The 24,420-nt window shown below is 44.1% G+C and overlaps 5 protein-coding genes across 5 annotated transcripts; 2 read left to right on the top strand and 3 right to left on the bottom strand.

Annotated features, from left to right (window-relative positions):
• The first annotated feature begins 577 nt into the window (after window positions 1-577).
• Window positions 578-1,103, top strand: LOC124694581 (cyclin-dependent protein kinase inhibitor EL2-like). Its single transcript, XM_047227550.1, has one exon. The coding sequence runs from the start codon at window positions 622-624 to the stop codon at window positions 967-969; it is 348 nt and encodes a 115-aa protein (XP_047083506.1). The 5' UTR covers window positions 578-621; the 3' UTR covers window positions 970-1,103.
• Window positions 1,104-1,899: 796 nt separating this feature from the next.
• Window positions 1,900-6,669, bottom strand: LOC124701184 (phosphoglucan phosphatase DSP4, amyloplastic-like). The gene is made up of 14 exons (XM_047233236.1): window positions 6,622-6,669; window positions 6,450-6,504; window positions 6,299-6,343; window positions 6,101-6,203; window positions 5,333-5,409; window positions 5,183-5,259; window positions 4,740-4,820; window positions 4,079-4,211; window positions 3,597-3,656; window positions 3,299-3,355; window positions 3,079-3,174; window positions 2,892-2,951; window positions 2,674-2,781; window positions 1,900-2,595 (listed from the first exon to the last, which is right to left on the bottom strand). Exons 1-14 carry the CDS (start codon window positions 6,645-6,647, stop codon window positions 2,467-2,469), a joined length of 1,107 nt encoding a protein of 368 aa, XP_047089192.1. The 5' UTR covers window positions 6,648-6,669; the 3' UTR covers window positions 1,900-2,466.
• A 5,755-nt stretch (window positions 6,670-12,424) lies between these two features.
• LOC124694327 (probable glucuronosyltransferase Os03g0107900) lies at window positions 12,425-15,028 on the top strand. The gene is made up of 3 exons (XM_047227324.1): window positions 12,425-13,006; window positions 13,536-13,780; window positions 14,141-15,028. Exons 1-3 carry the CDS (start codon window positions 12,425-12,427, stop codon window positions 14,604-14,606), a joined length of 1,293 nt encoding a protein of 430 aa, XP_047083280.1. The 3' UTR covers window positions 14,607-15,028.
• A 978-nt stretch (window positions 15,029-16,006) lies between these two features.
• Window positions 16,007-18,261, bottom strand: LOC124694578 (arsenate reductase 2.2-like). Its single transcript, XM_047227549.1, has 3 exons — window positions 18,101-18,261; window positions 17,876-18,014; window positions 16,007-16,237 (listed from the first exon to the last, which is right to left on the bottom strand). The coding sequence occupies exons 1-3, from the start codon at window positions 18,184-18,186 to the stop codon at window positions 16,067-16,069; spliced, it is 396 nt and encodes a 131-aa protein (XP_047083505.1). The 5' UTR covers window positions 18,187-18,261; the 3' UTR covers window positions 16,007-16,066.
• Window positions 18,262-22,249: 3,988 nt separating this feature from the next.
• Window positions 22,250-22,982, bottom strand: LOC124700325 (cyclin-dependent protein kinase inhibitor SMR1-like; the record flags this gene model as incomplete). The annotated part of the gene is made up of 2 exons (XM_047232476.1): window positions 22,709-22,982; window positions 22,250-22,260 (listed from the first exon to the last, which is right to left on the bottom strand). Coding segments are annotated over exons 1-2 (285 nt in total), but the record flags the coding sequence as incomplete, so codon positions are not given.
• Window positions 22,983-24,420: the final 1,438 nt, after the last annotated feature.

Below are 24,420 nucleotides of genomic sequence, written 5' to 3'. Positions count from 1 at the left end.
GTGTTCACACCCTGCTGTGAGGTGGAGATCTCATCCTCCACATTCCGCGCACGCGCGCGCATCCAATGCTGGGTGTGTGATCATGTCAGATTACGCAGACCGACGTTAATCGAGCAGTCAGCCATATCCACGTGGCTGGTCTGCCGACTAATTTGAATTCCGAACACAGGCGGGTATCCAAGGAAGGAAATCACCGCGCGGTTGGCTTAATCCTCGGCGGCGACATCGCTGGTATCCTATGCTCGTCCGCTGTTGCTCGTCCAAACCGAAAATACTGAAACCATACCGCGATACTGTAGCATGCAACCTTGTACGCGTTCTCTGAAATCCAAGAAAAAAAAAAGGCCACCTGACGTTGCACGATGGGATGGGTCAGCTGACAGGGCCCCATGCCTTATCGTGGGCAGCAAGGGGATCAAAAGCAAACCGACCCCGCGATTTCCAGTCAGCTTCCCGTCGGTCGGTTCCTTCTCAAGCACACGTATTCCCCGTTTCACACGCTGACCGTCGTCCCTGATTCTCCTCCTACATATACTCCAACTTCCTCCAAACGCACACCACAATCCATCATTTTCAAACTCATCGCCTCTACTCCTCTCCCTCCAATCCATCCGCTCCAAGATGTCCGCCTCGCCGGAGTTCTACAAACCCGCGGCGCCGCCGGCCTACTCCCCGCGCATCCTGCTCGCCGTCACCGAGCCGGCCGCCGACGACTCGTGCTACTACGCGTGCAGCACGCCGACGGGCGCCGGGATCAGCTTCGCCGGGGACGCGGCCACCTGCCCGCCGGCGCCCAGGAAGCCGCGCCCGCCGCCGGCGTCCGCCTGCCGGAAGCGCCTCTTCGCCGCCGGCGACGTCGTCACGCTCCGCTTCGACGACCTCGAGGCCATCTTCCGGCCGGCTCCGTCGCCGCGCTTCGACGGGCTCGCCACCCGTGCTAGTCGGAACCGTGGTGCCATCTTGAGCTGATTGCGTAGCTGCACTAGCCGTAGTCAATACGTATTTCATTGCGTTTATCTTAGTAGTCGCCGATATACTCTGCTTACGAACGAACCACTCCTCTGTAATGATCCATGGTTACAATAATAAGATTTGTTATTTAAGATTGTTTGCATCCTTGTTGGTCTCTTCTGATTGCTGGTACAGATCGTGCACCGCTCTTTAATCTGCTCCTCCATTCACTTGTTAAGTATACAGAAGAAAAGGGGGAAGAATTGACAGAGGGAGGGCACTAGCCGTGGGCAAGTGCAAACGAAACACAACAACTGTAAACTAGATGGAAAATGAAAGGATTAATTTCTCCTTTGTATACAGAGCATCCATGCATTTTTTTTAAACCAGTCTATAGATAAGATACAAGACTATGGATGGAAAGAGCAATTATTTGGTCCATCATACAATTTTTTTACAATTGTTTCCAAATCAGACGATATTTCTGCAGCCCTAAAATAATGAACCTTCCAATCATATATATATCCCCCATTGATTGAGGGATGTTCTTCTTTTCTTGGGGGTGATTGAGGGATATTCGAAAATTCCTGTATGGAGTGATTTGCTCAGCCAGCCCATTTTGGATTCCAACCTAACAATTAGGCCTACTCATCAATCAGCTGACCGTTGACTTCAAACGTGAGGAGACTTTGACCACACTAAGCTGTCGATTTTGACAGTTGACTAACTTCTACGAGTGCCATTTTTTCCAGGTTCTCCCTCTCACTTTGTTTTGTTTCGGTGCTGCAGTAAACTTCAGTCGTTGCCCGCAACTTGAATACTTGCACGGAATGTGACTACTTGCCCACAAACGGCGAGTGTTCAGTGATAAACCCATGAGCATAATGGAAGGAGATAAGAAGACTGTAGCAAAACAAGTAGGACCACCTCAGTTCAGCAAGAGTCCAGTGAAAAATCTAAGACCATACTTGAGCGAGACGAATACAGTATAACAAAACAAGTCAATGTTAGGACCAGCTCAGTTCAGCTGATGGAATGGAACAACACCAACCATCAGGCATTCAGGTCCCACAGTCATGTACCAAGGAAATTACTGATTTTATTCAGATGTACATACGTTACACATGTTCACAGCCGCTTATTTATTTTAGGCTAAGACTGTATCAGGGGACACTAATTGCTGTCATCTGAGGCAGCATCTGTCTACGGAGGAAGGTCATACTAATAGTAATTATTATTATTATTCTGCAAGCCAACTATTTCCAGTTAAGCTGCTATCCACATGGCGGTGAGGAGAGCTGACCGCTGCGCAGGCCTATTTCCATCAGCTGGTGTTCCTGCCTCCACAGCGAGCTGATGGCACCCCTGGCAGTTCGAGCAAGGAATGTTCTGCAGATTTATAGGCTATATGAGTTAGGTGCTGTCTGATGATCCAAACAATTCGTTTACGCACTAGAGTGTACATGCAAAAGAGAAACATGCAGCACAGAAGCCCAGATGATTTGGGCAAACCTCTCATTGCTCGCTGTATTGTTCCAGGTACTCTTTGATCATCAGCCTTTCTTCTTTTGTAAGAGCAGGGTTTTGACCAGTCAGCCGCTCCCTCATTTCTTGCTCCTCAACGCTCGTGTCGTCCCTAGAGACCTGCAAGGAAGGGGGATGTAAGCTATGCTGAAATAGTGGAATATGCAAGACTTCCCTGGATTTAGGAGGATATCTTGCCTGTATGTAGTTATTCACATGGCCATCAGCGTTTGGTTTGGTCTTCATCTCATGTTCGTTGCACAACCAGTTGCCATCCACTACATATTTGTACTCATACCGTCCTTCCTTCAGGGAAACACACATACAGAAGGTGTAAGATGCATTGAGCTTGATATTACAGGCTGATTGTATTCAAATGTAAATGCTCTTGGTATAATAGTTAGTTCAATACTCACAGGTAACTCCCTCTCAAGAAACCATGCTCTTTTCTCCTTATCATATGCCAGGGGAATTTTCTGTATAAGTACAAGAAATTAATATAAGACATAAAAATAAATCAGCTAACAGTACCTTCTGTGTAACAAAATACATGATTATGGTAGAATCTACAATATATAAGACATAGTTGAAGAATAAACATACCTGTCCCCACCCAATATCAAGCCCCGAAATTTCAACAGAAGAACAACTACCATTTTTCCACTTCAACGTGATGCAGTTCTTTGACAAGCCCGTCAGCTAAAGAATAAGACAGTCATCACTTATAGAACAAAGATCCAGGACAAACAACATCAGAAATCTGTTTTATCTTCCCCATCAGATCATAACTACATACTGAGAATACAACATAGTGCTCACTTACAATGTCAGCAGTTGCCAATTTGATGGCTTCCAACTTTGGAAAGCTAGGCCTTTTGCTCTACAAAGTAAATAAATGGTTGGATTCAAGTTACGGAAATATAACAAAAAGATAACTCACCATGTGGTAAAATAAACTTAAATCTACTGTAGAGACGAATAGAGAGGTGCCAAGAAGCAGCTGGTTGGTGGATATTGGCATCAACAGTGCACACGTATTATATAAAAAAAATCATTTCCCTACCAAGATTTTTGTACATTCCACAATGGCAATGAAAAGGTTCTCAAGTTCCTGATACTACCTGTAGTAGTCGATGTCCTTCGTTCAGATCGTAACCAAGAATCCAGAACATATATGCTAGCTGAAATTTTGCAAAATGTTCAAAGAATTAGACAACTATTAGTTCATAAGATTATGGACAACACCAAATCGTAGTGGAACAGCTGGATAAGAATATGAAGACACCAGCATAGGAGTCAAGTTACCAAAGCACTTTCTGCAAACTGTACATTTTATTGACTCCAAATAAGATGATTACGTTACTATCTAATGAATCATGAATTAATGATTTCAATGCGGTAATAACATTAGCTATCTGGTGGATGGCACTTCTAGCAAATGCATTTCTACATGTTTGTTTCAGTTACTTCTCTGCCTTGTTTTTGTGTGGGTGGAGACTGGGGATAAGATTAGGTCAATCCAGAAGAGACAAAACCATCTAAACCTATATTGGCACATCAGAACATATTGCAGAACGGTAAGTGAAGGACTATGTGAACCTACTGCCACGGCAGGAGCTCTTCCAAGTCCGGCTGTACAATGTATATATGTTATCCCACCATTACGGCTGGCAAGCTTGTACAATTTGCTAATCACAGCAGGAAGCCTCAGTCGCAAATCAAAAGCATCAAAATCCCTGGTTTAGTTGAACGTTAAACCAATTTAGAACATCAAATATGTGCAGTTCAAACAATGAAAAACATGCCTCAATGCAAGGAAAAGGTACACAGCCATATACATACTGGTTGATGGAAATATGAATCATCTAGCTCAGAACTATAAGTATTGAAATGTGGAATGTTTGTGATTGGATTGAAATCAGAAGCAAAGCGTTAAAAACAAAGAGATTTTTCATCAGAGTTAATTTTTCTACTCCGTAAGATTATGTTACATTTCTGAAATATGTCATATTGTGTATGTATAAGATTGGCAGGAATAAGAATAACACATACTATAAAAGGATAACAATAAGATAATCTCTCTGAAACTAGAGGACAGCTGAATGAACACTAAAACTTTATCAATTCCAAGCAAGAGGAACACTGTCATCTTCTTCAAGTTAACTAATCCTTCAAACAAGGAATTGCATAACTGCATTTGGCATCATGCCAAATTCTTAGTTCCAGTTTGTATGAGCAGCCATAGAAAATATAACTTTTAATACCTAACTTCTTCACGGCAGTGCTCAATATCTTTACATTCTAGACAGTAGTCTTGAATTGCACTGATGTCAACTCCAAAATATCTAAGCAAAGTGGTTAAGGATGGAACACACATATTCATAGTATGCAAGCATTGAAAGCAGTGGAAGTAACAAATAATTATGCCGTTAGGATAAAACTAAATCATGTTCAAACATGTATATACACATTGCACATAATAATATAGCTGCAGATAGAAATGCATGTTTAGATAGAAAGTTGCAAAAAAAAAATTCTGTAACATTTTCCTACATATAATGTACACATCATGATCTTATGAAAATGCATATTTTCCATGACTCAGACTCCATAATACTTGTTTACAGTTTTGGCAAATAATCTAGTAAATATATTTCTTCATTTGCACCAGAGATGATGGCAGAATGATTTTCAATGGTAGGGATACTCAAGGTCTGGATCTTGCTGCAAGCAGAATACAGTTTTCACACCAATCTCGCGAAGTTTATCAACATCAAGTGGGCTCTGGTCATGAAAGCAGATAGTCAGATGGAGTCAGAGGTGTAAGATTTCTATCCGGAAAGGATGAGATGATAACCTGTAAGCAGGAGCCTACGATCAAGTCCGGGCATATAAAATTGTAATTCATTCCAAGCTCATGCCTATACGTCAACACTAGAAATGACATTTGGAAACAAGGAAATATTTTAGGAACAAGTGTTTGTAAACATAAGTTAGCAAAAAAGGATCATGCAGCATGCAATCATATTCTACAAATTTGTGCTTAACTGGTGGTCTGAAGGTAATCAAATTTTGAGTGCTTGGTGTCAATGACAATATTCTATACAATTGTAATGAAGAAAACAAAAGAGAACAGCGTGATAGCACCAAACAGGGAAACTTTCAGTTGAGGAAGAAAACTACATGTAAAGTAGCTCCGATCCTCTACAAAGTCAGCTGTTGAAATACTCGTTCTCAGATAACGGGAGTAATAAGACACAGAAATACATTTAGATGGGTAACCTGTTGCTAAAATCTAAAAGTCCATAAAGGGAAACAAAGAAAAACATAACGAAAGCGTCAAACTAGGATAGAGAATATCAGTTTGCTCTGAATGGTTCAAATCAAGCAATACAATAGACTAATGGCTCAAGTCAGCATTTCGACGGAGACATCTACACGAGTTGGACCGCTTCTCAGTTTCCAGCTACCATCAGATTAATTAAGCACCAGGGGACTAATTAAGTGGGCAACCAGCCAGCCCAGTCCAACTCAACACGACGAGTAGTACTAGTAAGCTAGTAGTAGCGTCTAACATTGCAATTAACACTGGATCAGTTACGCAACTGTGTCATGTTCGCCTTACCTGCTCCCATGGCCTGCGTCATGTTGGTGCTGTAGGAGTCGGACTTCTCCGCGCCCGGCTCCAGCGCGCTGCTCTCCGCGCTTGAGGTGGACGCCCCGGTTGCCTGAAATGGGCAGTCCGCAACCGTTAGAACAGCGCGAGGAACGATCATCTGGAACGGAAATCGGATTGCGGAGGACGTTGTGGAAAAATGCTTACGGTCTTGACGGTGTTGGACCGGCGACTCCCGCCGCGCACCATGGCCTGTTCAACCATCCGCGACGAAGACGACCAAATTAGAGAGCCCGATCCGCGGCGAAATCAAATCAAAACAAAAAAACAAATCGCAGGAAATGGGATCGAGGGTCACCAGGTTGAGCGGCGAGGGCCGCCTCATCGATCTGGATCCCACGATCGGAGGCTCCCTGGGCGAGGCGCAAAAATCAACCACGATGAAACATTTTCCGGCGGAATCGAAAGAGGGTGGGGGGTGCGGGGAGACAGACGCGCCTCCCAGGCCGGGCCGGCCGCGCCTCACTTACTTGAGCAGGTTCTGGAGGCAGTTCATGTCGGCGGCGGCGGCGCGCTCGGCGGCGACGCGGAGAGGCGGAGGCGGGGAGCAAATATCTCGCGGGCGAGCAGCAAATCGTCGGGGAGGACGGAGATGAGGGGAACGGAAGAAAGGTGGGGCCCGCTCGCTCGCTGGCCTGCCTGCGTGCGTGGACCGGGTCTACCGACTGCTCGCGTGAGTGCGTGACCGTGGTCTGTGCCGCGCGGGTGGGGTATATAGGCCGGGTGCAGGGAGGTTTTGCGCGACGTGGACCGCGAAGGCTTGTCGCTGGCTAAATCGGGTGGGGCCCAGTTTTAGCCGTGTGCTTTGACCCGTTCCTCTGCCGTCGCGTGGGCGAGAGCGATCGGACGACGGCGACGGGTCGTTCACGTCGTTCACGTACGGCGGCATCGGACGGCTCCGGGATGGGACACGTGGGACGCGGTCGGCCGTTGGTTCGGGGAACATGTCAAGTGTCGCGCTCATGCGCACGCATCATGCTACTTCAATTTCATTCGTTCATGATGCCTCCCATCACTATCATTTTGCTTGTTTCTCGTCAGATGCCACCAAAATACATGATGCCATCAGTTTTTGATTGTTACAGATACACAATAAGAAAAATATATATGCTCCATCTGATCCATAATAAGTGTCGGTGCTTGTTTAAATTTAGGCTTGCATATACATGAGCTCTTGGAAAGTTGGAATTGCCCACCAGATCTTTCGTCTGAGATTAAAAGATTGGTGAGTATTGCATAACTGAGTTTAACAGGACTACCATGAAATTTTGGTGGTCTTGTTTTTTATTTACCCAAAGAGCTTTCAAGTTCCAATAAAACAAATTACATCCGTTCTGACAAGCAGCCGATGGTGCATTGAAGTGCGCGAAGATGATGTATGGCAGAACATTTGGAGGTGGTTCAGCAGCATGACAAAGTGAAGTTGGCAAGTTCATTGAAATTTTTGTTGTTGTTGTTGTTTATAGTTGATGACCCTCTTTACTTCCTTCTCGTTTCCTGAAGTTCGAAATGATTTTGGGATGGTAATAAGGGCCAAAAGAGCAACTAGAATTACAACGGATTTATGTTTTCTTTAGTTGGAGCCGACTACTATAGTTTAAAACATAGAGTGTTGGAGATATGCCCAAGAGGCAATAATAAAAATGTTTATTGTTATATCTTAGTGTTCATGATAAATATTTACATCACATGCTATAATTGTATTAACCATGCTATAAATGTTCGGGGAATTTCTCCTCCTCCACCACCACCACCACGCCGTCGTGCTGCTGGGATTCCGAGGGGATCTACTACTTCCGCTATCCGGTGGAACGGGGAGAGGAAGGATGTCATCGACACCGTACGTGTGACCGAATACGGAAGTGTTGCCGAATTGTAGCACTGGAAGGATCATCTACATCAACCACAAGATTTGATCTTGTTAAGGCTTTGGATCTACGAGGGTTAGTTTCTCATCTATCTCGTTGCTCCGATCTCATAGATTAGATCTTGGATTTATTAGTCTTTGCGATAGAATTTTTTGTTTTCCATGCATCGAATCCTACATAAAGTTACTCGCTTTCTATTTTTACAATTTTGTGATTGAAATACTCTCATGAAAGAGTTGATAGACTTTAATTTGCGTGAAATCGTGTTTTAGCACTTTTATAAAGCAAAGAACCGTGACAGTGAAGAAAATGTAAGAGTCAACCAGCTCTTGGATTGCCATGTTTTTTCTCTCCAACAGAGCAAGCTAGTCACAACTGTGATGACTAACAAGTGCACTTTTTGTATTATATAAAATTATATAGCGGAGTTCTAATAATGCAAATGTCTCAAGGGTAAGCAAGATTTGTATGGCGACGACTATTAAATCCATTTGTTCCTCATCATATGCTCACTATATAAGGAATGACATTGGGTCATCATCAAGTATGGTCATGGTTTTATTAGGAAGATGAATAGTGGGATGCCAACATCCATTTGCTCGTAAATATGTTATCTTTAAGTGATTCACCCACAAATTGGTTGTTCTCAAGTATTTCACACATAAATTGGTTGCTGTCTAGAAGTTCATATCTAGCAAAGTGCAACGTGATGATACCATAGCGTGTCGTTTGATGATATTGTACAAGTAAATTTATGAAATATGTGGAGATCTTCTCTTTCTTAATAGATGGCCCCATTTTCCTGGTCTCACAGCGAGCCACGTAGCCTTATTAACAAATTTCACCTCTCCCGCATCGTTCCCAGCCGTATGGAGCGATTCTGCTCGCCAGACCGACACGTCAGAAGGTTACCGATCGCCCTTGGTGGCCAGACCCACTCGCCTCGACCACGACCTAGGTACAGTCGCGAAAAAAAAACGGGCGACCGACCCTGTTCCTCTTCCTCGCGGAGTCTCCTGGTAAATTCGAGCATTAATCGGAGTAAAAACTGGTCGATGAAGCTCATCCGCCGCTTCCGTTTCCTGCAACTTAAAAAGCAGGGCATGGTGCCATCCGCCTCCAGCCCTCCACACCAATCACGCCCATAGGCCTCACGTTGGTGCCTGGCCACTCCCCATCCTAATTCCTCCTTCAATCCCTAAATCCCTCAATATATTTTCTCAATCTGTCTGGTTGATCCCCAATCTGGCAGGTTGATCTCCGGTAGGAAAACCGCTCGACGTTCTACACCTCCACCCGATTCAATTGGATTTTTTTCTGCTGCTACCTCAGGCCCTCCGAATTTCTTTGGATTTCTTGGCTTCTCAGTCTGGTCGCTGTATGCTCCTTTCGGTTCATTGACTTGTCAGTCTGCTGGCATCACATGAACTACCTGCTGACAACGCCTTCTTCCATTGGTACGTATATACTCTAATCTCATGCCTCCCTGTGCGGCACCTATTTACTTGCAGTGGTGTTATATATATAGAGTATATACACGTTTCTCTGATATCGCACTTGGATCAGGGGTACCACAGATATGTATTTTCGGTTACACAGTGTAATTTCGATCTTTTGTCCAACATAATGGTATGGTCGTTTGCTAATAAATATGTGTGTTTTTCTCTTGCTTTTCCAGCGATACTACTGATTTATGATGGCATGATGCTTATCACTGTCTGTCAAAATGACAATCGGGACATTCTATCTTCAACAGTATTGGTTCTTTCCTTGAACCTAGATTTATGTTGGTGGTAGCCGTAATTCTGTTCCATCTTCCATTAATCCTCTGTACCTTCCTATCAATTTGTTCCTGGGCTGATTCTTCATTGTATTCATTCAGGCCTTTAATGTGAATTTTGAACTAGCTAGGTGTTGTTATTATTCAAATATTATTCTATGCTGGTTTCCTCTTGATATATATATGCTACTGACCCCGAATCATGGCTAGGAATCACTCTGACATATGTTTTACTTCTACCAGTGGAACTTCAAATACTTTTGTGAACACTACCGATTGAAGCTGGCTAGAGTGCCTAACAGATTTTTGACCAAATGAGTGAAAAATATTTACTCTCTTTTGTCATTTAGGTTAATTCTCGCTCTCTATACAATAATATTAATTCAACTGTATCAAGCAATGCTTTAATCAGATTAATGAAATGGTTTATTTGTCTAATTGTAATGCGGGTAGTATTTTTTTTCCAATATTATTATTTTTGCATTATTTATTTGCAACATGCGGGTACTTGAGCAATATAAGAGAAAATAAGGATAGACAAGTAGCAGCGAGGAAGTTTTGATATCTGCTAATCCTTTCTTACTGATATATTTTGTTGATAACCTTTCATTTATTTGTCTAATTGTAACGGGGGTAGTATTTTTTGCAATATCAATAATTTTGCATTATCTATTTGCAACACGTGGGTATAGAGTTGAGCAATATAAGAGAAAATAAGGATAGACAAGTAGCAGCGAGGAAGTTTTGATATCTGCTAATCCTTTCTTACTGATATATTTTATTGATAACCTTTCATTTATTTGTCTAACTGTAACGAGGGTAGTATTTTTTGCAATATTATTAATTTTGCATTATTTATTTGCAACATGTGGGTATAGAGTTGAGCAATATAAGAGAAAATAAGGATAGACAAGTAGCAGCGAGGAAGTTTTGATATATGCTATTCCTTTCTTACTGATATATTTTATTGATAACTTTTCATTTATTTTGACATATGATACTTGGGTAAAAATTCCTCTAATAATTGTTGTATGATACTCCAGTAACACTCCTCCAATATTCGTTGTACTTGTAACCAAATTTGTGACAGGACAAACAATCTTAGTTTGTTGACAACTAATTCAGTCACTTGGAGTCTTCATGTAATGTGTGTCACTCACATATGCATGCTGCAGATTGTACTTAAATATCTCAAGCACTTCAGGTTGATATTAGAACAACCAGGTATAATTATTTTCTCCTTCGTAGTATTCTATTGGTATAGGTGTGTGACTCACATAAAGAAAAGAATGAAGGGGGCAAAGTGGTTCTTCACACGGATGTCTAACCAACAGTTAAAATATAATAAGGGAAGAAAGTTGAGAAAATATGCTCCCAAAAGTATTTGCTTGATTAAATGTGTTCAGATATTGTACTTCAGAAATATACTCAATTTTCTCACTTCTATGCATCACTGTATGGCTTCTGAACGTACCGTCTGATATAACTTTGATTATTTTGATATAAGTTTGTAGTAGAATTGCAGTTTTACACCTGTTCTGCTACCTTCTCGCAGAAGATAATAGGCACTTTACTTATTACATGATGGATGTGTTTTACTTTCAGATGGAGCTGACACTTGGCCATCATGCTTAGGTTCTCTTCTGTTTATTCTCAATATGTATGGTCATGTCTTAAACAAATGTAGAATGTACAGAAGATGTATTCTCCATATCTTAAATAGGCACTTTACTTATTACAGGATGGATGTGTTTTACTTTCAGATGGAGCTGACACTTGGCCATCATGTTTAGGTTATCTTCTGTTTATTCTCAATATGTATGGTCATGTATTCAACAAATGTAGAATGTACATAAGATGGATTCTCCATATCTTAAATAGGATTATGCGTCTAAAATGCATGTATTTGTTGATTTTATTTAATCAAATGAAAGATTAATTTATACATGACCGTTGAGAATCATATATCAGCTTCATCTTTTGGCCAAATTTAGCATTTTCAAATGCAATTTTACAAAACTACTCTATTGGTTGCCATTTGTTCCTAAACTATAATCCCTTATGTAAGAACGATTTCCGCAACAACGCGCGGGGTATCATCTAGTTATTGTAATGATGGAAGCGTAAAAAAATGAAGATGTTCTAACACGTTGTTGAGATAGACCATTAAAAGTTCAAAGGTAAGGCATCTCAGTAAAACATTAATCCTAAATCACCAGCAACAAGGAGGTGCATTTATTTAAACTCTATAGTAGGGTTGCATTGAGTTTTCCATGATTACGGTAAAATTTGATGAGTGCCACCGAACTACTTTATATTGAAAGACATATACTCCGTATTTTGAGTTACTACTAACCATAGATATAACATATAATAATCATACTTGTAGCTATATTAAATACTACATTACTATACTGTGATAAATTAATTGTCAATAAGAAGCATTATTAATTGAAGAACACCTTCTAAACTTCTTGAACACCCCATTAACAAGCCACTTTCCAAAAACAACCGAAAAAAAAGGATTTCCAGCTCAAGTCAACAACAGCAGCCAACCAAACCCACGCGCTTCGGTGTCCTCCCCTCCCTTCCTCCCGTCACCAGCAAAGCATAGCCAGCTCCGCCATGAGAGATCCCAAGCTACCCCGGACGCCGGCTCCGGCGGCGGCAGCGGCGAGGCGAGGAGCCCCCACCTTCACCGGCAATCTCCGGCGCCACTCCGCCTGGCTCCTCCTCCTCTGGTTCGCGCTCTCCGTCTTCCTCTTCCTCTCCGCCGCCCCGCCCGCCGCCTCCCCGCTCCGCCCCGCCTTCCTCCTCCCCCGCTCCCTCGCCGTCACCTCCACCAAACCCCCCGTCCGGATCTACGTCTACGACCTCCCCTCCCGCTTCAACCGCGACTGGGCCGCCGCCGACCCCCGGTGCGCGCGCCACCTCTTCGCGGCCGAGGTCGCGCTGCACGAGGCGCTGCTCAGCTACCCGCCCGCCCGCGCGGCCCTCCCCGAGGACGCCGACCTCTTCTTCGTCCCGGTCTACGTCTCCTGCAACTTCTCCACCCCCAACGGGTTCCCGTCGCTCGCCCACGCGCGCGGGTTGCTGGCCGACGCCGTGGACCTCGTGCGCCGGGACTTGCCGTTCTGGAACCGCTCCGGCGGCGCCGACCACGTCTTCGTCGCGTCCCACGACTTCGGCGCGTGCTTCCACCCCATGGTGAGTGCCCGGGCTGGCTGAGCTCTGAACCCAATCCTGTTCTGCCCCATGGTGGTTGCGTGTCGGTTAGGTGCCTACGTTTCTTGCGGTCAAACGGAGTTTGCAACATGGAAGTTAGCTGCATGCTCCCTAAATGGCGTAGGTGCTACCGTGCTAGTGCTCTTGATAGGGAGTGGTCAATGTGGACTCCGGTACAGCGATCGATGAACTGTTCGGTTTTGCAGCCAAAATCGAATGAATTGAGTTCAACAAACCTCGCCAAATTGAGCATAAAATGTTCCAATTTCTCACAAAATAACCAGAATTCCTCTTCCGCTGTCACCATGAAACTTGGTTTGTTTTGAACTGAACCAAACACAATTTAGCCAACCCTTCGCGTATTTATGGAAATTGCTCATCCAACCATTAGCATTCATTCTGCTGCCATGATGAAACTTAGTTCGTGTTGACTTCAATTCAACGCAGTTTCGCAACTCTTAAGAGATGTGAATGGCTCATGTTCTATTTTTTTTTCCATTTGCTTTATTAGGAGGATGTGGCCATCGCGGATGGCATACCGGAGTTCCTGAAGAGATCAATCCTAATACAGACATTCGGTGTAGAAGGTCCTCACGTATGCCAGGAAGCGGAGCACGTGGTTATCCCCCCACACGTGCCTCCGGAGGTGGCCCTCGAGCTACCGGAGCCGGAGAAGGCAAGAAGGGACATTTTTGCCTTCTTCCGGGGTAAGATGGAGGTCCACCCCAAGAACATCAGTGGCCGCTTCTACAGCAAGTAAGCATATGCTGCACTTTTCTTTAGTTGCTTGACCTAGCAATTATCCCTAAAGGAACATGAAGGGGGTTGAGTTTGAGGTTTTCTCAGATTCTGTCAACCTTGGATTATGTCTTCCTTAAGATTCTGCTGCCTCCCGAGAAATTCGATAATACTATTGAATCATTTGTAAAGCATAAACACTGGTTTAGTTGCTTGGCAAAATTGAAAACAGTACCTAGGTCAGGCAAAGCCTCATCCCTGTCATAATCTCATAAAGAGTTGTACATATAGACAGCAAAATACTTAAGAGCGAATTAAAGCTAACTCCATTAATTCATAGCTGCAATTTACTGGTTCTTACCTTTTTCGTTGCAACAGGAAGGTGAGGACTGAGCTACTACAGCGATATGGCCGTAATACCAAGTTCTACCTTAAGCGGAAGCGGTACGATAACTATAGATCAGAGATGGCCCGTTCTATATTCTGCCTCTGCCCGCTGGGCTGGGCACCATGGAGCCCTCGGCTCGTGGAATCTGTACTGCTGGGCTGTGTTCCTGTCATAATTGCCGACAATATACGCCTGCCGTTCCCTTCTATCCTTCGGTGGCCAGACATCTCGTTGCAGGTGGCTGAGAAGGATGTCGCCAGTCTTGAGACTGTGCTAGACCATGTTGTGGCGACTAACTTGACTGCGATACAGAGGAACCTATGGGATCCTGCAAAGCGGAAGGCGCTTGTCTTCAACCGACCTCTGGAAGTGGGAGATGCCACATGGCAAGTGTTGAGGGAGCTTGAAATTTTGCTAGACCGATCTCAGAGGAGTTATGTTGGATCGTGGAGGTGATTAGACATTGAAGCACACTAACAAGGATATTTGGTTGGCTGCTGACATCTCTGTTCAGTTGCAGCTGTGCAACAACGGTGTAGTGCTTACAATTTCTACCTAACTAACAGAATCAGATGTTGAGCATGAGCTCTACCAGTGACATGGTTTTTCCTTGCTAGAAGGTCAGAACATCGGTTCCTCACATTTCATCCCAATATTTAGTGCTGAATTGGATGGTTTGTGAGTCATGTAGTGTAACAACAGAATAGTGATGGGCTGACAAGTGGGGCAAGGTCTGTACAGGAAATTAGTTTTATTCATTTAGTTGTATTTATTAGTAGTGTGAAGAGCCTGATTGAGAGGAAGATTAAACATTGTATTATAGAGGGATGTATGCAAACATGATATGTGGATATACTTGTAGAGTTGTTCAACTGTTATATACTTCCATGTACCATATATCCAATCTTGTTGTTATAAAAAAAGGTTGCTTAAGTTATGTTCAGGAAAAAAAAAGGCTGTTTCAGTTGCTGGCACTTTTCTACTGTAGTTTCTGGCACATTCTTGTAAAAGTAAAACCACTGTAGAGTTCATGAACAAAGCATTATTCTTTGCCAATTCCAGGTATGTAGCTGCTGGATTCAGCATAAACAAGAGCCCAAAAACATAAAAGGAAAAAAAAAGTTCTCCATGCTATTCCTCAGCGCAAGTTATAACAGATGAAAATAAAAATAGACAGCTCCAGAATTTGCTGTAATTTAGCCTTCTTTTTCTGTGTAAGGTGGAATTCAGTGCAATCAGAACTGAACAATTCATTCCTGCTACAAAAGTTCTGACAGTTTTACAGTCCCAATCTAGGGCTTATTAGTGTTTTTCCCAATTTAATTTAAACGAACTGTTATGATTGGGCATGATGATTGCACGCCCGATTGCACATGCACAGTAGGAGAAACCAAAGTTACGACCAAAAACAAAGAGGCACAATTTACCTGTCTGAAGGGCGTATGTACGTTTTCCCCCTAATTGAACACCCAGACTTCCACAAATCAGAATGACACAAACTGAAACTTCATTAGAACCTCCCTACACCGAAATTAACAAAGAGTCCGGCAACAAGTGATACTGCAAGTAATAGTTTTGCTATAAAAAAAAGTAGAAACAAGAGTGCATATTTGGGAACACACAGATGATAGAACTTCAGCTGAAAGACAGGATGCAGAAGGCCATCATGCGGATGGAAGCATATATTTTCAATAATTGCCAATAAGTTTTGCAGTTTACATGCCATGAAGTGAATGTCGATTCAACGGATGGATCAACATAGCGTCATTGCTGTTTCACCCAACTGATATATGCCATTAATGTGCTATAAAAGTAATCAGCTACAGATGGCTAGCCTGTAGACAGTGGGCGTTTTGGTAACACGCGGAGCAGTATCCCTCACAGTTGAAAAAAATGCAACATGTTGGCACCAGTGCTCAAGAGCATACACCCTTGCAAGGAGCGTCCTTGCAGCGGCAAACAGGTCTCCCTGAAAGCTCCCATCCATTGAATCCACGTTCGAGGACCGTGATGCTCTTTACGGCTGAATCTTCCCTGGTCTCTGATAAATAGTCAGAAAACATTCTTGCACAAGTTGGACCGCGCACCTGCAGTTTGATGGGACAGGTTATAAGACGAAAAAAGTGGAAATAACATGGGAGATAAATCTGCGATGAAAGAATAGAAATGGAATACAACGCCGGATGTAGCAGGACAGACAAGAATACAGTAGCTTGCTGACACCAAAGCCAAGTCTATTTACCTTCGGTAAAAGGTCACTCAGTGATTCTATAGTGTTAGCATTGTAGCAACTCAGCGGAGAGTCCTAGAGAACTAGCAGTACAATCAAATGATAGTTCTCTCTCGAAGAGAAAGCCATTGCTTATATCGGGTGTACCAATTCAGCCAAAACCTAAGAATACAAGAAGTCTTACCATAGGCCCAGAGCACAGAACAACTGCAGGGATGCAGAAAAAAGCTGACTATGATACCCAACAACCATGCATAGCGTTTGAAATTTCAGTAGACAGTAACACATCAAACATAGTCCTTATACACAATAGAAAATAAGGTAAGTCCTATTGTTACGACGTCTGCGCAAAAACTCTCTCCTCTTTGCCTGTTAAGCAATCTGTCTCTTTACTGGTTATGTTCATTAAAACTTCAGAGGTTCCCTGATTGTCTCCATCATTCCAATTTTATCAAATTTTCATATTTAATGACAACTCTGGTTTGAACTACCTTTTTGATCTCTTCCTATATTGTACATTCAGAAGGCCATATTCTGAAGCAGGAGGAGAAGATGGGACCTCTCCAAATAACTGCATCATGTCAGGATTGAGTATAGACTCAAGTAACAGATTTTCACCTGATTTCCATCCTTAGAGAAAATTAATCACATGGATCGGCCATATGAGCTAAACAAACCCTGGATCGGCCAACCTATGCTTCCATTTTGACCAGCTCCAATGAGCTGAGGAATCAAATGATAATTCTCTCTTAGGCTCTTAGCCATTCATGGCTTATATCGGGAGTACCAATTCAGCGAAAACCTAAGCATACAAGGAAGTCTTGACCATAGGCCCAGAGCACACAGATGCAGAAAAAAGCTGACCCTTATTATACCCGAAAACCAATTTTATCCAACTCTCCATCATTCCAATTTTATCCAACTCTCCATCATTCCAATTTATCCAACTCTCAAATTTAATGGCAACTCCGGTTTCGACTACTTTGTTGATGTCTTCCTATGTTGTACATTCAGAAGGCCATATTTGCATCATGTCAGAACTAACAGTAAACTCAGGACACAAATAGTCACATATAAAATTTTGAGATCCACAGAGAGAACCTACCGTTCCACTAGTAACCTGCTTGCTTTGCTAGTAACTGATGCTAGAAAAAATATACAAGAGTGAAATTCTGAAGCAGTAGGAGATGGGACCTCCCCAAATAACTGCATTTTTGTCAGGATTTTTTTAAACTATAGACTCAAGTCACATAATTTCCATCCTTAGAGAAAATTACAGACCTTAATCACATGGATTGCCGATATGAGCCAAACAATCTCTGCAACCTATGCTTCCATTTTGACCAGCTATGATGAGCGGTCACATCAATCACACGAAAGATTTTGAGATCCACGGAGAGACACCTATCGCTCCACTAACACTGCTTGCTTAGCTAGGAAGTGATGCTAAATCAACGATTGCAGGAGAGTAGTAATTCTTAAGGAGGGGACCTGCCTGGCTGAGGGCGCAGTGGAAGACGAGGGTTTGCTTGCCCCTGGTGGCCTCCGCGATCTCCGGCAGCCGCTCCGCGAAGCCGTCGCTGGCGTAGTGGTGCGAGCCGGCGATGTGGGCGTCGCAGATCCTCTCCTCGTCCCTTCCAGAGAATCCCAAACCCCCTGTTAGCGAATTCAAGCTCGCACTCCCCAGCACGGAGGGAGATGGGCACGGGTCAGTAGGTACCTGACGTCGATGATTGCGACGTGGGGGTCGCCGACCATGGACACGACCTCCGCCGCCGTCACGTAGGACACGCCCTTCCTCGCCATCTCAGGCCGCCGTCGGAGCCTCGCCGTCGCCGGAGAGGATGCGGAAGAAGGGAGAGATTCTCCTGCCCGGCCCTTCCTCTGACGAGGTTTGCACATAACCCCTCGAGTTAGGCGTATATTTTAGGTCGAAGAGATTGGTCGGAGCTTGTCGTCGATGTGATCTTCTGAGATTTATTATCCCTCGAATTTATTATGCAGTGAAATGGAAGTGCTATCTGCTGGTTAAATTTAAAAAAATCAATCAATAGAGTACAGAAACAAAAGAAGTTTGCAAGAAAGCAAAAGAAAAGGTTGTGGCTTAGTTGAAAGTTTAGCATATCCTGAATAAAAAAATAGTTTAAAAAGGTAAATTTAATTATTAAGTCTATACAAAAATATATGCAAATTTACAATACCAAAATTAGAACTTCAATTGAGTTGGAAGAGAGTGAGTATAAAAAATGAAGGTACCAACAACGTTTATGGTGAGTTAAAAAAATGTCTAGGACGCATAAGCGAAAGTCAACCACGGATGAACATATGACCCTGATCTTCGCAGACATACACCTTGGTTTTAGATGACCAAACAAACTCGGCGGCGTATACGTCGATCGGCTTCCTCACCAGATTCGCCATTCGGTATATTGAGTTAACTTTCACTCATCTTTTTTTTTTTTTGTGAAACACAGTACAATCGAAGGCGCTCATACATACGCGCACACACTCACCCCTATGAACGCACGCACGCACACCCTACCCCTATGAGCACCTCCAAGATACTGCATCGAAGAACTGATCCGGCGGGTCTTGAGATTGACGAAGTCACCACAGGCGCCTCGCTATCGACGGGAACGTCGCCTCCCACTGAAGAATATTCCGCCTTTATGAACACCAAAGTGTCAAATCTGGGATTTGAACTCTAGTGGGCTGGGGGTGCCACTGCCCTCCTAACTATCCAACCACAGGTTGGTTCTCAACTTTCACTCATCTGATGTGTATCCTTGACCTCTTTGCTCTCGGCCTTTTTGAGCCGGAGCTTTTAAGACTTGGCCAACATTTTCACAAACTTGAACCCATCAAGCTTTTCCTTGGGACGGGTTCTTAATCCGTTAAAGACTAAGACTCTCCTTCGGTTATCACCAAATTGCAGAACCGGTTCTTTGCGTTCCTAAAGCATTTTACATTGTCGACTACCGACTCATCATGTATTTATCAAACCGATGTACGATGGAACAACTTTGGTTCATTGTCAGTTTATCACCAATGGCTACCCCTCGACGCTCGTCATTGCCAATTATAGCTACCACGACAAATTATGTACGATCTTGTAGTAAGAAAATTGAGTTATAGGTCAAGACGAACCAGGAGAAACCGGAGGAAGACTACACGAAATTGAATGCGGACGTGTCATTGTTTTGCTAGAGCATGCACTAGAGAGACAAAAGCTATGATCCGAGATGTTGGGGGCTTTTGTCGCAGTTCTTGCTTGGCTACTCCAAGTTGATCGTTAATAGTGATTGAATGGATGTAATTTCTACCATGTTGACTGAATTTGATTTTGAAGTTTAACATGTACTACCTCCGTTTCAGTTAATAAGATTTATACTATTTTTAAAAAGTCAAACCATGTAGAGTTTAACTATTTGTAAAAAAATTATTAACATGCAAAATACGAAATCAATATCACTAGATACTACATCATGAAATATATTTTCATATAACATCTATAGAATATCACATTTGTTGATAGAGTTTTATAAAAATTTGGTCAAAATTTGCTTAGTTACACTTTTTAAAAATATATAAGCCTTATTTATTGGAACGGGTAGTATTATACTGTCCCGATTTTTACAAACCAAAATTATGTGTGTTTTCTTTTTCATCTCAAATTACTCTACCGTTAATTTGCATTTCACTGTCCAACGTTAGCTCTTCCCTGTTTCCCCCTCTCGCCTATGTAGTCCAATCGAGTTGAGAAAAGGTGCGGAACATGATTTGTACTAGCAGCAGCAATATCATCATAAGAAAACGAACGAGGACATAAATAATCTTACATAACCCTTATCACGATGGATGGATCATAGTCATCTTAGAGCATGTCTAACAGGCCCCGTATTTTTTCGCCCCGTATAACACGAGTAGAGGGCCCTGTATCCGGGTTTCGCCGGCCAAAAACTCGGGCGAGCTAGCAGAGCCCGTATCCCCACCCCGTAAAACAGAATATTCTGTTTTACGGGGTGGGATACGGGCTCTGCTAGCTCGCCCGAGTTTTGGCCCCTCAAAACAGGGTTTTTGACAAATTGCATATTAGAACCAACACACCATTCACATAAAATAAATGTTTTACATCACACAATAATCGTCTTAATTATTACAATAATGTTTCTCGGAAATGTCAACAAATGTTCTAATGGAAGAATTAAACAAATAACAAATGTTTCACACATACAACAAATAGGAAATGAATGTTTCACACATACAACAATGGGAAATGAATGTAAAAAATCATTGGCCATGCAACTGCCAATGGTGATCAATCAGATCTTGGGTGAGTCTGGTGATGAGTCTCGGCATTTTCAATGCCTCGATGAGCTGCAAGAAAAGCTTCAAGCCGATCGAGGGTTCCTCTCGGGCTGCACTCGGGTGCCAACATTGTCATAGAAACATGGCAAGTTTAAACCGCTTTCATCTTCAATGATCATGTTGTGAAGAATCACACAACATGTCATGACATCAACAAGAGTTTCCTTGTCCCAAAACCTAGCAGGACCCTCGACAATTGCAAACCTTGCTTGAAGGACACCAAAAGCTCTCTCAATATCCTTGCGGCATGCCTCTTGATTTCCGGTGAAGCAAGCTTCCTTTCTTGTCAAAGGCCTGTCCTTTTTCTCTTTTATGGACTTGACAAGGGTTGCATAGTTAGGGTAAATACCATCTGTGAGATAGTACCCCATGGTGTACTCATTGTTCATAACTTTGTAGTTACAAGGTGGAGCATCACCCTTAACTAGTCTTTTAAACAAAGGGGATCTATTCAAGATGTTGATATCGTTGAGTGTCCCCGGCAATCCAAAAAAGCATGCCAAATCCATAAGTCTTGAGAGGCCACAGCTTCAAGAACAATGGTAGCATCACGGCTTTTGCCACAATACATGCCATGCCATGCTTTTGGACAATTTTTCCATGTCCAATGCATGCAATCCAAACTACCAAGCATCCCCGGCCACCCCCTCTTTTCATTGATCTCCATGAGCCTTTTTGTATCATCCTCATTTGGAGCTCGGAGATACTTCTCTCCATACAACTTGATCACCATCTTGGCAAACATACGCACGCAATCCGTGGTTGTTTGCACACCAATGCGAAGGTACTCATCGGTATAATCTGCTGGTATACCGTATGCAATAACCCTCATGGCGGCAGAAATTTTTTGGTATGGGCTAAATCCCATGACTTGGGCAGCATTTCTTCTTTGCTTGAAATAATCGCAATTTGCCTCGCAATCTTTGACGATTTTCTCGAACAAAGTCCTACGCATTCGGTACCGTCTACGGAAGAGGCGGGGAGGATAGGTCGGTACCTCGGCGAAGTAATCTTGCATCAGCTGCTCGTGGCCGACGGCGCGGTTCCGCGGAATGCACATACGCCCCATCACGGATCCTTTCCGCTGATCCAGCAGCTTCATGCGGTCCTCCGTTTGCTTCAAGCAGCAGCACCATCATCTCCGTGTCGTCGTCGTTGAGCAAATCGTCGATGTCGGAATCATCCGACGACGACCAATCGGTGGACGTCGCGTCCAAATCCGCCATGTGCACATCCTCCGAAGCCATCTACCACGGTGTACCATACATCAGCCCCAAATCCGACCAATTTACCGGCGGCAACGAAGAAGAACGCGGCGGAATACTCACCGAGGTGCGGCGGAGGTGCGGCGGGCGTGTGGCGGTGCGGACGGACGCGGAACTTCGGCGGGGGTGCGGCGGAGGTGCGGCGGGCGTCGAAGAACCTCGACGAGGCTGGGCGGACGGCGGAGGGGCACGGGTGGCGGCGGATCTGACGGATTGCGGCGGCGGCGCGCGGGTGGCGGCGGCGGCGCGCGGGGAAAACGGGTGGGGGAACTGAAATGTCCGCGCGCGCTTTCGGAATTGGGATGCTGGCTTCGCCCACTATCCCCGCTCCCACCCCGCACAAGTAGGGGCGAGGACCCGCCCGTACTCGAAAACAGCAAAAATCGATTCGGGGGCCGTTTTTACGGGGCGTGCTAGACGGCCGGGTAGACGCGAAACCCTCAAACCGGCGGTTATTATACGGGTTTGCCCCTTTTACGGGGTCTGTTAGACCTGCTCTTACAGAGGAGGATAGTGCGTGCGTACGTGCGCAACTTCTGCTGCTACGAACTTTGTATACCTAATAATGATGATAATAGATCAACTCAAGTGTTAAGCACTAGTAATAGCACCACTGAGCACTCAACTAAGCATAGAACGACGGCTCCCACCACTGCTAATCCTGCTGGGCCGCCGCTTGCCGTTGCGGAGGAAGGAGGGCCGATCGATGGCCTGGAGGTCGTCGAAGCGCAGGCTGATGACCTTGACGTCGAAGAGCCGCCTCCTGCATGTGGAGGCTGGCGGCTCCCGCGGCTTCATGGGCGCCGGCGGGCAGCTGACTGGTTCCCCCAGATAGCTGACCCCGGTCGGCGTCCGGCAGCGGTAGTCGTCGCCGTTTGCAGACGGTTCCGTGGCGGCAACGCGCAGGCGTCCCGGCGAGTAGGCGGGCGGCGCGCACGGCTGGTAGAACTCCGGCGATGCAGCAGACATAGCGGCAGATGTGGAGAAATTTGAAAATGATGTCGATTGGTGCGCGAGGTTGGGGTGGCGGCCGGTGTGGGCGTATATGTAGGAGCAATCGGAGGAGAGTGTCGAACAAGAAGCACGCGTCGTGCGGACGGGAACACATGCATGCAGCGAGGAAAGAGAGAGGAAAACAAGGGACCTCCTTCCTTCTTTTCACCACGGTATAGATAAGATTGGGATGGTTTTTTTTTATCGATGCCCGGCATTTATTTGCTTCCCCCCTTATTATTTGAAATAGGCGAACAGCTGCCTGATTGTAGCACTGGAATTACCGATTATCGTATCACATGCCGATGATTACGAAGGGAACACCGTTTTAGTTGCGACTTGCCTCGGATACTCGTTTCTAAATTTGAATTACCGGACAAGCCACGTGTGCTTGACTGCCACGAGTAGTGTTACAAAACCGCGCAAATAAAAGTAGATCAAACAAGAACAAGAACACAGATTTTTACGTGGAAAACCCAAACGGGAAAAACCACGAAACGCACGGCGGCGCTCTCACTATAATTGGAGGAGTATTACAATACACGAGAGGACAAACCCTCTACGTGTTATCAATATGGAGAAACTCTCTCATCTATTCTGTGACTACCCGGGACTATATATAGGGGCAAACAACTCTCTTTCTTGGGGAACACGAAATAGAGTTGTAGATGTGTTACGTCTAGTACGGTTGGCACGCCATAGTCCGTTAGGACTCCTTCCATAGTACAATAGGTAAATAGATTTCGGAACACAATACAACAAACTCCACCTTGAGCCGAAATCCCTTACAACAGTCATAGATAGCATTCAACTCCTCAACTAAAGTCATCACAAGTAAATCTTGTGCCTTGAAACGTCCATAGGACTAATAAACTTCTCATGAAGTCAAATTGAGCAAATCAATGATAGGCCGTCTAGAAAACAACACAGCTGTCAACAAAGCAGACATATGAACCTGAGCATCCTGTAAAACCCCAGCAAAAGTCTGAGTCTGTGCCACTGACCTCAAAGGAAAAACTGAAACTGCTCAAACATCAAATGACATAAGTCATCATATCTCCTGTGGTGCCTGAACAAGCGCTCATAGTGCAACATCTCGGTGCACATAACATTGTGAAGAACTCATCTCATGGAATCTGAACGTGCTACAAAACTGAAAGCACAAACCTCGGCAAACATACTCATGCAAGAGTATCTTGTACGAAGGGCATAACGCACACCAAAAACTGCCGATCTGTAATGGCTAATGAAAATCCATGACATGGTCAAAAATATCTCTGTAGAACAACAGCCGGATGAAGGAACCTCAACATGCAATGGAGCTTCAACTCTGCAATAGACCCCTCTTGAAAGAGCATAGACAACTGAATTGCACTGAAACTTACAGTACCAAATGTTGTAGTGTCTAGCAGAA

Source organism: Lolium rigidum, chromosome 3 (genome assembly GCF_022539505.1).
Source record: "Lolium rigidum isolate FL_2022 chromosome 3, APGP_CSIRO_Lrig_0.1, whole genome shotgun sequence".
Lineage (NCBI taxonomy): Eukaryota > Viridiplantae > Streptophyta > Magnoliopsida > Poales > Poaceae > Lolium > Lolium rigidum.
The sequence above is the reverse complement of the archived record's forward strand: the minus strand, read 5'-3'. Positions and strand labels throughout refer to the sequence as shown.

What these genes read in the sequence shown, in the direction of transcription:
- LOC124694581 (XM_047227550.1), top strand. Translation starts at nt 622, where the DNA reads ATGTCCGCCTCGCCGGAGTTCTACAAACCCGCGGCGCCGCCGGCCTAC.
- LOC124701184 (XM_047233236.1), bottom strand. Translation starts at nt 6,647, where the DNA reads ATGAACTGCCTCCAGAACCTGCTCAA. An exon ending in TCGTAGGCTCCTGCTTACAG is followed by an intron (nt 5,260 to 5,332) that starts GTTATCATCTCA and finishes TTTCATGACCAG; the next exon opens with AGCCCACTTGATGTTGATAA. An exon ending in AATTGGCAACTGCTGACATT is followed by an intron (nt 3,175 to 3,298) that starts GTAAGTGAGCAC and finishes CTTATTCTTTAG; the next exon opens with CTGACGGGCTTGTCAAAGAA.
- LOC124694327 (XM_047227324.1), top strand. Translation starts at nt 12,425, where the DNA reads ATGAGAGATCCCAAGCTACCCCGGACGCCGGCTCCGGCGGCGGCAGCG. An exon ending in GCGCGTGCTTCCACCCCATG is followed by an intron (nt 13,007 to 13,535) that starts GTGAGTGCCCGG and finishes TTGCTTTATTAG; the next exon opens with GAGGATGTGGCCATCGCGGA. An exon ending in AGTGGCCGCTTCTACAGCAA is followed by an intron (nt 13,781 to 14,140) that starts GTAAGCATATGC and finishes TCGTTGCAACAG; the next exon opens with GAAGGTGAGGACTGAGCTAC.
- LOC124694578 (XM_047227549.1), bottom strand. Translation starts at nt 18,186, where the DNA reads ATGGCGAGGAAGGGCGTGTCCTACGTGACGGCGGCGGAGGTCGTGTCC. An exon ending in GTCGCAATCATCGACGTCAG is followed by an intron (nt 18,015 to 18,100) that starts GTACCTACTGAC and finishes ATTCTCTGGAAG; the next exon opens with GGACGAGGAGAGGATCTGCG. An exon ending in TCCACTGCGCCCTCAGCCAG is followed by an intron (nt 16,238 to 17,875) that starts GCAGGTCCCCTC and finishes ATCAAACTGCAG; the next exon opens with GTGCGCGGTCCAACTTGTGC.